The sequence below is a fragment of the Ips typographus genome, linkage group LG10, assembly GCF_016097725.1.
Source record: "Ips typographus isolate SLU linkage group LG10, UJ_Ityp_2.0, whole genome shotgun sequence".
In the NCBI taxonomy this organism is placed as follows: domain Eukaryota; kingdom Metazoa; phylum Arthropoda; class Insecta; order Coleoptera; family Curculionidae; genus Ips; species Ips typographus.
The window spans coordinates 4,545,100-4,557,775 of record NC_138431.1 but is presented as its reverse complement, the minus strand read 5'-3'; the positions used below and the strand labels follow the sequence as shown (position 1 = coordinate 4,557,775).

Sequence of the window (12,676 nt, the reverse complement as noted above, 5' to 3'; positions counted from 1 at the left end):
CATTGAAAACTCAACGTTTCAATTAAAATTCAATGCAGAAATGCCCAATTTTAGAAATTCTGAAAGAAATAATATTAAAAGTGTCTTTTCAAACTGTTTTCAGTCTCGTAATCGGGTTTTCAATTTTTTTACGGTGAAAACTGCAGTTTTCAGGTCCTGAAATACTTGAAAACGCTACATTTCAATTGTAATTAAATACAGGAGAGCTCAGTTTTAGAAATTCTGAAAGAAATATGATTAAAAACTTAATTTAAAGATTTTCAAACTGTTTTCAGTCTTGATCCTCATTGCATTCAGGTTTTTAATTTTGATACAATCAAAACTATAATTTTCAGCTCCTGAAAGGCTTGAAAACTCTACGATTTAATTGAAATTTAAGGGAACAGAAGCCAGTTTTAGAAATTCTGAAAGAAAATGTAATTTCAAGATTTTCAAACTGTTTTCAGTCTTAAAACTTATTGATTTCGGGTTTTCAATTTTCTTAATGAAAAAACCATAATTTTCAGATCTTGGAAGGCTATCAAATCAAGCAGCAAATCAAAAAAAAAATGAAGGTTGTTGACAATAAAAATGATGTAAAACAAGCACAAGCAAATTACAGTTACGCGGACGATACAGCTCTTCTGCCAACTATCACAAAACTCCTTCGCACACAGTCATTACCATAAATCCCGCGGGAAATACCAGGAATGGTACTATTTGACAGATGAGTAATCCCATCAAGTTAAATCTATCACTTTTAGTACTGAAAACATTGAAAACTCAGCGTTTCAATTAAAATTCAATGCAGAAATGCCCAATTTTAGAAATTCTGAAAGAAATAATATTAAAAGTGTTTTTTCAAACTGTTTTCAGTCTCGTAATCGGGTTTTCAATTTTTTTACGGTGAAAACTACAGTTTTCAGGTCTTGAAAAACTTGAAAACGCTACATTTCAATTGTAATTAAATACAGGAGAGCTCAGTTTTAGAAATTCTGAAAGAAATATGATTAACAACGTAATTTAAAGATTTTCAAACTGTTTTCAGTCTTGATCCTCATTGCATTCAGGTTTTTAATTTTGATACAATCAAAACTATAATTTTCAGCTCCTGAAAGGCTTGAAAACTCTACGATTTAATTGAAATTTAAGGGAACAGAAGCCAGTTTTAGAAATTCTGAAAGAAAATGTAATTTCAAGATTTTCAAACTGTTTTCAGTCTTGAAACTCATTGATTTCGGGTTTTCAATTTTCTTAAAGGAAAAACCATAATTTTCAGGTCTTGGAAGGCTATCAAATCAAGCAGCAAATCAAGAAAAAAATGAAGGTTGTTGACCATAAAAATGATGTAAAACAAGCACAAGCAAATTACAGTTACGCGGACGATACAGCTCTTCTGCCAACTATTACAAAACTCTTTCGCACTCAGTCATTACCATAAATCCCGCGGGAAGTACCAGGAATAGTACCATTTGACTGACTGAAACCTAGTACTGAAAACTCACCGTTTCAATTAAAATTCAATGCAGAAATGCCCAATTTTAGAAATTCTGAAAGAAATAACATTAAAAGTGTCATTTCAAAATTTTCAAACTGTTTTCAGTCTTGAAAGTTATTTTAATCGGGTATTCAATTTTTTTACGGTAAAAACTACAGTTTTCAGGTCCTGAAATACTTGAAAACGCTACATTTCAATTGTAATTAAATACAGGAGAGCTCAGTTTTAGAAATTCTGAATAAAATATGATTAAAAACTTAATTTAAAGATTTTCAAACTGTTTTCAGTCTTGACCCTCATTGCATTCAGGTTTTTAATTTTGATACAATCAAAACTATAATTTTTAGGTCCGGAAAGGCTTGAAAACCCTACGATTTAATTGAAATTTAAGGGAACAGAAGCCAGTTTTAGAAATTCTGAGATTTCAAGATTTTCAAACTGTTTTCAGTCTTGAAACTCATTGATTTCGGGTTTTCAATTTTCTTAAGGGGAAAAACCATAATTTTCAGGTCTTGGAGGGCTTTAAAACTCTTTCCAATCAAATCAAATCAAGCCCGGTATAGTACCCACACCAGGTAACTCAAAATCACAAGTTTTGTAATACGTGTAACTAATCCTAGTAACTGTATACTTGAAAATTTCGAAGAGAAATTTAAATATAAATAAATGAGAAACATCGTGCATAAAACGGTCGCTCAAAGGAGCAAAACCTTTTGATGTCCCCTTTTAAAAAAGACTCTTCAATTTAATATCTATCAAAAGATTGAATATTTAGGCCACAGGGAACACCGTGATTTTTGAGGTTGATTTTCTTTTCTCCATTCCATTATCCTTAAAAAAAAATCGTTTTTTAATAACAAATATGTTTTTGGTTTCAGCTACGGTTCCCTGATTTACGTAGCAACGCAAATAGCATCAGGAATGAAGTACTTAGAATCGTTAGATTTAATTCATAGAGACTTAGCAGCCAGGTAATGATTTTTTTTACACTATTTACAGCATATACAACTAAAATTTGCTATTATTTCACAGGAATTGCGTTATAGACACAAACTACACGGTTAAAGTGTCAGACCATGCAATGTATTGCGATCGATACGAAAACGAATACTACATTAGTGACACAAAAGTCAGACTGCCCATTAGATGGATGTCTTGGGAAGCTTTATTATTGGTAAGCTGTTATAACGTTATACAAAATACGTCGTTTAAATAGTGCAGTAAATACATACAGGTCGGGAGTCCCATATTTACGAAAAAGAACTGTTGCAAATCAATGCTCTCAACAAAGACAACGATGGACGTCATTTGACAGTTTGACACAAGATTTTAATCAATTTGTGTCACGTGACAAACTGTTCAATAACGTTACATCCATTTTGACACACTCACACATGTCAACTTACACAGTTATGCTTTATCTTTGTCTAGCTAAAGCATTGATTTGCAAAATATAGTTATCGTAAATTTGTGGGTATAATTTTGAAATTTTCATAATTGCAAAAACTAGGAAATACCTCAAAATACTGAAATGGAACTTGTGTAAGTTTATGTCAAGGGTCTAGCTTTTACAGTGTTGTAAGCTCAACATTACATTATCAACGTTACGTTACATTACTCTTACAATTTCAGCTTTTACCAGGTTTTCAAACCTTTTACCAGGTAGTCCAGATTTTCAACGTTTAAACTATATTTTCAAAGTCACGTGACTATTTTTGACAGACGTCAACTGGCCTTTACAGTGTTGCAACCTCAAAAACTAGATTATCAAAATTTCGTATCGTGTGGCTTTTACAATTTCAGCTTTTGCAAGTGTCGACAATTAATTTACTCAGTTTTTAACGTTAAAACTACATTTTCATAGTCACGTGACTGTTTTTGACAGGTGTCAACTGGCTTTTACAGTGTTGCAAGCTCAACATTGTATTATCAACGTTACTTGACATTACTCTTACCATTTCAGCTTTGACGACTGTCTAAATTTGACTTACCAAGTTTTCAACTCTTAAACTATATTTTTACAGTCACGAGACCGTTTTTGACATGTGTCAACTGGCCTTTACAGTGTTGCAAGCTCAAAAACTAGATTATCAAAATTTCGTATCGTGTGTCTTACAATTTCAGCTTTTTCTAGTGTCGACATTTAATTTACTAAATTTTCAACGTTCAAACTTCATTTTCATAGTCCCGTAACTGTTTTTGACTGACGTCAACTAGCTTTTACAGTGTTGCAAGCTCAACATTGCATTATCAACTTTCACAACTGTCTAAATTTGATTTACCAAGTTGTCACGTGACGTGATTGATTTTTGACAGGTGTCGACTGGCTCTACAGTGTGGCAAGCTGAAAAATGGCATTATGAAAGTCACGTGACGTGTCTGCTTTTGCCACTGTCTAAATGTACTTTACTAGGTTTTTAACGTTTAAAGAACATTTTCTAAATTTTACGTGATTGTTTTTGACAGGTAACGTACGTCACAACTGTCAAAATTTGCCTCATAAACCTATAAAAGAGTCAACAAACTTTCAGTGCACTAACTCATTTAATTGCAAATAACTCGCTTATTTGCGACACTTTGTATAGACTTTTATACGTCGATGGATAGCCAGTGAAATGAGCTTTCCATTGAGGTATAAAAGTTGGTGGGTTAGTTTCACGGTTTGTCCGCTAGAGGGCGTCAAAGTTGCACTACCAACTTTCTTCAAATTTTCAGTTTATTAACTCGTTTAACTGCAAATAACTTGCTTATTTGCAACACTTTGTATAAACTTTTATACCTCCATGGATAGCCAATGAAATAAGCTTTCCATTAACGTATAAAAGTTGATGGTTAGTTGCACGGTTTGTTCGCTAGAGAGCGTCAAAGTTGCACTACCAACTTTCTTCAAATTTTCAGTTTAGTAACTCGTTTAACTGCAAATAACTCGCTTATTTACTGCACTTTGTAGAAACTTTTATACTTCCATGGATAGCTAGTAAAATGAGCTTTCCGTTGAGGTATTAAAGTTGCTTGGTTAGTTGCACGGTTTTTCCGCTAGAGGGCGTCAAAGTTGCCCAAATTGTGTTGCAGTTTACTTTAAAAGAAGCAAATTTTGACAGGTGACGTAAATGATAATTACCACGTGACCTTGAAGTAACAAAAATATAACTTTCTGAGTAAATTAACCGTTAACCGAGCAAATTTTGACAGATGACGCATATGACAGTCTAGTAGTTACGTCAGAACTGTCACAAAATTTGATTCCATCAAACCAAAAAACTGATGAGCCATAAGAAGCATTAATTAAGCGTTTTTCTATGTTTATGGGTAAAATTTTGACAGGTGACGTAAACCACCACTAGCGCGTAATATTAGAACATTTTTTCCATAAGCAGCTACATCACAACTGTTAAATTTTATACAATAAAGCTGTAAAGATCACATGTGCATTAACCGAGTTGTAGAGGTGTATGAGAATAATACCTTGATATATCTTGACAGATGACGTAAATGACAGTAACCACGTGACATTAGGACGTTACTTCAGAATTAACGTTTGACGTCACAACTGTCAAAATTCGACCCATAAACCTATAAAAGAGTCTTTCAGTGCACTAACTCATTTAATTGCAAATAACTCGCTTATTTGCAACACTTTGTATAAACTTTTATACCTCCATGGATAGCCAGTGAAATGAGCTTTCCATTGAGGTATAAAAGTTGGTTCGTTAGTTGCACGGTTTGTCCGCTAGAGAGCGTCAAAGTTGCACTAGCAACTTTCTTCAAATTTTCAGTTTATTAACTACGTTGCTGCTCATTTAACTGGCTATCCATCGACGTATAAAAGTTTATACAAAGTGTAGTAAATAAGCGAGTTATTTGCAGTTAAACGAGTTAATAAACTGAAAATTTAAAGAAAGTTGGTAGTGCAACTTTGACGCCCTCTAGCGGCCAAACCGTACAACTAACCCACCAACTTTTATACCTCAATGGAAAGCTCATTTCACTGACTATCCATGGAGGTATAAAAGTCTACACAAAGTGTAGTAAATAAGCGAGTTATTTGCAGTTAAACGAGTTAATAAACTGAAAATTTAAAGAAAGTTGGTAGTGCAACTTTGACGCCCTCTAGCGGCCAAACCGTACAACTAACCCAGCAACTTTTATACCTCAATAGAAAGCTAATTTCACGGGCTATCTATGGAGGTATAAAAGTTTATACAAAGTGTTGCAAATAAGCGAGTTATTTGCAGTTAAACGAGTTAATAAACTGAAAGTTTGTAGTGCAACTTTGACGCCTTCTAGCGGACAAACCGTACAACTAACCCAGCAACTTTTAAAACCTCAATAGAAAGCTAATTTCACGGGCTATCCATGGAGGTATAAAAGTCTACACACAGAGTTGCAAATAAGCGAGTAATTTGCAGTTAAACGAGTTAAGAAACTGAAAAAAAACTAATCGCTAAGCAATACGAATGCATTTTCAAAACGTCAAACTCACTGATGACGTGCATCAGGTAGACCAACCATAACTTTTTTGACGTCATCGTAATTTTGTTTAATTTTCTGTATACAATATCAATTTTCCTTAGTATTTAGCAAAATGTATTAAATTTGAAGGGTCGGCAAACTACCAAAAGTGACGTGTGGTCGTTCGCCGTCACTTTATGGGAAATTCTGATGTTATGCAGCCAGCAACCATTCGCCGAGCTGACCAGCGAGCAAGTGGTCGAAAACTCCAATCATTGGTACCAAAATGACGGATGCCAAAGGTCGGTTGTAATTTCAAGACAACGCCGTATTTAATACTGCGATTAATTTTAACAGGTACCTTCCTAGGCCCGCCTTGTGCCCTAGAGAAATCTACGATCTAATGGGAGAATGCTGGAAACGAAACGCGGCCGACAGACCAAGATTTTCCGAAATCCATCTATTTCTTCAAAGAAAAAATTTGGGTTTTATGCCCAACAACAACTCGCAACTAGGGTAATCCTTATAATCAAGCGACTGTTAATTTTAACTCTATCAAATAAAGTTAACCAGAGCTTGCTAAGTGAAAAAACTTTTATACAGGGTGTCCCACGACGAAATACATCGATTGATATTGGAAAAAGTATAAATAGGAAACTTTTGAAAACTAAAATATTTTCAAGATGGTTGCACTTCCGTTTATACCGGAAGTCGATCACAACTTTCTTATTTTAAATAGAACACCCTATATATTATTACATATTTGGATTCCTCACAAAATTCTGACCAACTTTTGTGTATAATGCCCTATGCCTATCTTTAGCCGTTTTCGAAATATTTGATGTTTTTCCAAAAAAGTGCAACGCTCAACATATTTTTGTACTCTGTCAAAACCGTATTTCATTTTGCAATAAAACTTTGGGTTATTGTAAATAAAGGATCGTTTTATTAAACTGATGGTGCGTAATGGGTCATTTGTATACAGGGTCGTCAAAAAAAAATCATAAACTTGCCACTAAAAAAATGAAACATTTTCCAAGATTACTTAAATCTGTTTATTATTTACGGAGAATGTGATAAAGTTGTGAGTAGAACATGTGAGGTATTTGCCGCTCGTTATCCAGAAAAACCAAAAGCTGTCAAGCAAATAATTGAAAATTTTAAGAATACGGGATCTGTGAAGAGAAAAGCTATTAAAACAAACCCAATCTTTAATAATACAAATGTAGAAATTGCAATTTTGGGCTATTTTGTTGCAAATCCAACTTCGTCAATAAGACAAGTTTCCATAGAATCAGGCATATCTAAAAGCTCAATTCAAAGGATCCTGAAGAAACGTAAATTTCACCCTTTTTCATTTAAATTAGTGCAACACTTAAAAGAGGTTGAATTTCCGAAGAGAGTGGTTTTTAGTGAGTTTTTGCTGACTAGTCACTATGGAGAAGAATTATTTTTGAATAATATTATTTAGAGCAACGATGCCAAATTCACACTACTGGTGTGACGTAAATCCACACGTAATTAATAATAATCATAATAATAATAACAGTCTTTATTTCGAATTGTGATTAGGATAGAGTACAATGTACATTATCAACTAATACAAAGGAAATAGCGTCATGGTAAACTATGAACTATGTAGTACTTAAAGATACTTATATACATTTTCAGCGATTTTTCCCTAAAGCAATCTTTATTTAACAAAATAATCCTCTACAGTGTAGGGTTCTAATTTTTTACTTCTTTTTTGAAACTTTTGTCCCTCAATGTTTTCAGTCTGTCTGGTAGGTTGTTAAATACTCGAATACACATATATTTTGCATTCTTCTCAGTGAGTGTTAATCTATGTTTTGGACAGTTTACATCTTTTTGTCTTGTATTGTATGTATGATTGACTTTGATGTTAAATAGGTTTTGGCTCTTTTTTAAAGATGGATCTACATGACTCTTTGTATTTCATTTTGAACATTAATCTAATTGCCCTTTTTTGAATTACAAATACATTCTGTATTGAAGTATTTCTACCCCAAAACATAATTGCATACTTCATAATCGATTCAAAGTTGGCAAAGTACAATATTTATTTATAATAGCAAATTGAGTTTCCTAGCAGAACATTTATGTGATCAGACCAATCTAGAAATTCATCAATCTGCACTCCCAAAAATTTTGTGTTCTTGGCTAGTAATTGGCTCCTGTCAGTGAGAAGGTCTATTTCATTAGGTTTCTCAAATGTACCTTGTTTTGTTGAAAAAATAATCACACTTGTTTTTTCCAGATTTAAAGTAAGTAAAGTATCTAGTAGAAAACTATAATTAGAGAGAGAAATTTTCAAGAAATCTGGAGTTTTAATAATAAAAAAATGTTCTCAAATAAAACGAAATGGGTTGGATTTAGGTAAAGGCAAGTAAATTGAAACGTATAGTAATTTTTAATACTCAAAATGATTCCGTCATAAAAAATGTGGGTTTCTATTTAAAAAACTTGAAATTTTTCATTTTTTTTAGCAGCAAGTTTATGATTTTTTTTTGACGACCCTGTATACAAATGACCCATTACGCACCATCAGTTTAATAAAACGATCCTTTATTTATCTACGATCTATTTAAAATAAGAAAGTTGTGATTAACTTTTTCCAATATCAATCGATGTCTTTCGTCGTGGGACACCCTGTATGTGTGTAAATGGGACGCAAAAGTTAAAACAGGTATTAGTTAGTCGAAATGTAAATGTAACTCGAGATATATACAGGGTGCGGCAACAAATTGGTCGACTCGTCTATTAACATAGTTTATTAAGCCCCGAAATGTTAGTTTACTTCGAAATAACCTTGAATGTGATAAATTACGTGTCAGGTTTGTCATATCACACACGTTATATTTTTAATTCTAAATTTTGCATCACTTTTGACACCTAAAATCAGCTGCTAGTTATCAAAGTAAATAGTCAGTATTATAGCTGTATATAGAAGCCTATAACTGTATATATACTTGAAAAATATTCTCCGAGACCAAAAACTGCATAATGGTAAATATATTATAATGTGTACTATATTTTCGTATTATTGAATGTTATTCATTGTTTAAATGTAACGTATAATTAATGTGTTTGTGGAAAAATAATTAAAATCCTTATTTAAATTGAATTTTTTCTATCCCTATTAAAAATGACTTGATGTTGAAATGTAGCATTTTAAAATCCTGAAATCAAATGCTCAAACTTTGTACAAAAACAATAATGTGTATGTGAAATTATACCGAAAGAATGTTTTTCAAGTATCGATTTTGTTTTATATACTTTGTACTACTGTTATAGTATATAGTAGGCGCTTTTCAGCACTGGACTGAGTATTCCCTTATTATTAAACATCCTTGCCAAATCAAGGATCAATCATATATTGTCATAATTTTTGCACCCAAAATGGCAAGCCATAGATAATTCAAACTACTTGAGGAGTATTTGGACAGTTTAGAGAACATATTGAAGGTTCTGGAATGATTTAGATGGATTTGGAAATTCTTAGACGGTTCTAAAATTTTTTGGGAGCATCTAGACTAGTTCAGGAGCATTTGGAATCTTTAAGGCTGTTCTAAAAAGCTTCCGACCATTTTAGAAGCAGTTTGGAGTTTCTGTAGTGTTTTTTTGAAACTTTAGGAGCTTTGAAGGTTCTGGAGTGCTTTTAAGACATTTGAAACTTTCTAGACGGTTCTAGAAACCTTTGGAAGCTTTTAAACTGCTATAAAAACATACCAAAACTTTTTGAAATGTTTTGATAGCTTCTAGACTGTTCTAAAAGCTTTTGGAAGGCTTTCGACTGCTTTAGAAGCCTCTTGGAGTTTCTGTAGTATTTTGAAATCTTTCTATACTACTTTAAGAGTATTTGGAAGGTTTCCAAGGAGTTTAAAAAGCATTGAAGGTTTTGGACTGTTTTTAATGCATTTTAAAACTTATGGACAGTTCTACAAACTTATGGGAGCTTTTAAACTGCTTTAGAAGTATACGGAAGCTTTTAGACTGCCCTGAAAATTTTTCAGTGCTTCTAGACTAGTTGAAGATCATTTGGAAGCCTTTAGAGTGTTTTAAAAGCTTCCAGACTGTTTTGGAAGGCTTTAGACTGTTTGACAAGCCTTTTGGAGTTTCCGTAGTGTATTGAAATCTTTTTATACTACTTTAGGAGTATTTGGAAAGTTTCTAGGGAGTTTAAAAAGCATTGAAGGTTTTGGACTGTTTTTAAAGCAGTTCAAAACTTATGGACAGTTCTACAAACTTATGGGAGCTTTTAAACTGCTTTAGAAGCATACGGAAGCTTTTAGACTGCCTTGAAAATTTTTCAGTGCTTCTAGACTAGTTGAAGATCATTTGGAAGCCTTTAGACTGTTCTAAAAGCATTTGGAAGCTTCTAGACAGTTTTGAAAGGCTTTCGACTGCTTGAAAAGCATTTTGGAGTTTCTGTAGTGTCTTAAAACCTTTTTAGACTACCTTAGGAACATTTTGAAGGTTTTTAAACAGTTTAAAGAGCATTGAAGGTTGTGGTCTGCTTTTAAGGTATTTGAAACCCTGTAGACAGTTCTAGAATTTTTTGGAAGCTGTTAAACTGCTCTAGAAGCATGAAAGACTAAGTTGAAAAGCATTTGGAAGCTTCTGGACTGTTTTGAAAGGCTTTCGACTGCTTGAGAAGCATTTTGGAGTTTCTGTAGTGTCTTAAAATCTCTGTAGACTATTTTAGGAGCATTTGGAAAGTTTTAAAGGGCATTTAAGGTTCTGGACTGCTTTTAAGGCATTTGAAACCTTGCAGACGGTTTCTACAAATTTTTGGAAGTTGTTGTGCTCTAGAAGCATACGGAAGCTTTTACTGTCTTGAAATTATTTGAGAGCTTCTATGGATAAGTTGAAAAGCTTTTGGAAGCTTCTAGGCTGTTTTCTAAGCTTTGGAACTTTTATAGTATTTTGGAATGTTTTTACATTTTTTTATTAAATTTCGTCCAATTATTAACACTTAGCAGTGTTTTAAACAATTTTTTATTCACTAGAAGTCTAAATTTTTTTCCATCACTCTGAATGACATTTGCTTATTTACAAACAAACAATAACAACAACAAATTAATAGAACTGTAATTTTTTTTAATATAAGACGTCGAAATTTAATAAAATATTGTATAAAACACGTGATTTAAACTTGTTTATTCACTCGAAGAAGAGAATTATTGTTCTTTTCGTGAATAAAAAATGGTTTAAGTCACTTGCTGTATAAATAACACCAGAACTCCTACTCTGCTCTTACTCTCTCTCTTTATTATGTTAATTTACTTAGTTCATTAACTATTGCACTCCTTTAAATATAAAACATTTCTGCCAATTCATTATTCAGAAAAAGTACGTTTACTATATTGCTGTATGTATAACAAATATAGACTTCAAACCCAATTAAAATCTTGTAAAACAATTAATTAGAATTTTTAGCCACCCTGTACAAAAATGCCCTGCTGTAAAATAAATTATTGATAATAATAATACTCTGATATAAATTTTTTTGCCCCACCAGTGGCAAATCAGCGTCAAATTTGTGATTTAAAAAGTAATTCATATTATATTGAAATAGGTGTTTAAAAAAGTTCAATATTCCTCAGAACCCCTTATATAAACTAACAAACTGCCTCTTTGACCCCCTGTAAATATAATCTATACAACACTGTATATAGAGGGTATAGGTAGTGGATAATGCATTTTAGCCACACGTTTTTTAGTTTTAAGTCACACACACCGTTTTGTCAATATATTTATAATAAGTATAAATAATACTAGTATTAACGTTAGATAACAAGAAAACGAACCTTCAAGGAACAAAAAGTCAAAAGTTGTTTCAGCTGAAATCAGTGTTGTTTTCAGCTAGAAATAACTTTTAGAGATTTTGTGAGTAGCACTAAGACAATCAGGTGCGTAAATTATGCTTTTAGTTAAAAAAAAACAAAGCATAATTAAGCATTAAATAGATGCTCCCTCATTGCTGCATTCCCAGTTTAGCTTGTATATTATGCCATAGGAGTGAGCAAGGTGTGTTATTTTTGACAAATTGTAGCTTCACACTTGTAATAATAATAATTATATTAATATAAAAGTAGGGCTGTTAAAAGTTGTAATATTTAAGCCCTTTTGTAAGTGTGAAATGTTTTCCCCCCCTCTTCCATTCATTATTGACCACCTGTTGTAAGTACTACCCCTTAAGACATGCCCCATTTTTCCACGTGACCATTTTTTATAAAACCGTAGCCGTTTCATTCTTTATATTTAATATGACATATCACTTATTGATAAATGTTCATTTCCCAATTTTTGCAACTAATTATAGTGGTATACATTTAAGTGAAAAATCAAGGCAACAAACAAATCTGTGTGTTTTTTCTGTATATATACCTACATCCAAATGTTTATTTATTATCATTATGGCATTAATAAAAATACACAGTTAAAATGTTTTATTTATTTTAATCCAAGTTCTCATCAATTATTGCTAGTTATTGTTCAGGTTCAACAGATAGCAAACCCATAATGTAATTAATGGTCAAAACCAAAGGTTAGTTCTACTTAAGCTCACTGATGTATATTTGATAATTACACAAAATATTCATATAGTAATAGTAATTACAAAAATTAGAAATATTTAGAATTGGTTTGAGTTAAAAAATACACAACATTTTTAAAGAAAAGATTTATTTATAATGATCAGGAATTTCAAAGCTAACAACATCA

General features: G+C 32.3%; 1 protein-coding gene across 2 annotated transcripts in view; it reads left to right on the top strand.

Moving 5' to 3' along the window:
* LOC145734539 (discoidin domain-containing receptor 2-like) overlaps window positions 1-6,519 on the top strand; it is a 183,446-nt gene extending 176,927 nt beyond the window's left edge. For both annotated transcript variants that reach the window (XM_081987993.1, XM_081987992.1), the window contains exons 17-20: window positions 2,356-2,448; window positions 2,510-2,651; window positions 6,080-6,231; window positions 6,287-6,519. In XM_081987993.1, the coding sequence (XP_081844119.1) occupies window positions 2,356-2,448; window positions 2,510-2,651; window positions 6,080-6,231; window positions 6,287-6,449 (550 nt within the window). In that variant the 3' untranslated portion in view covers window positions 6,450-6,519. The remainder of the gene's footprint in view (window positions 1-2,355; window positions 2,449-2,509; window positions 2,652-6,079; window positions 6,232-6,286) is intronic.
* The last annotated feature ends 6,157 nt before the right edge of the window (window positions 6,520-12,676 follow it).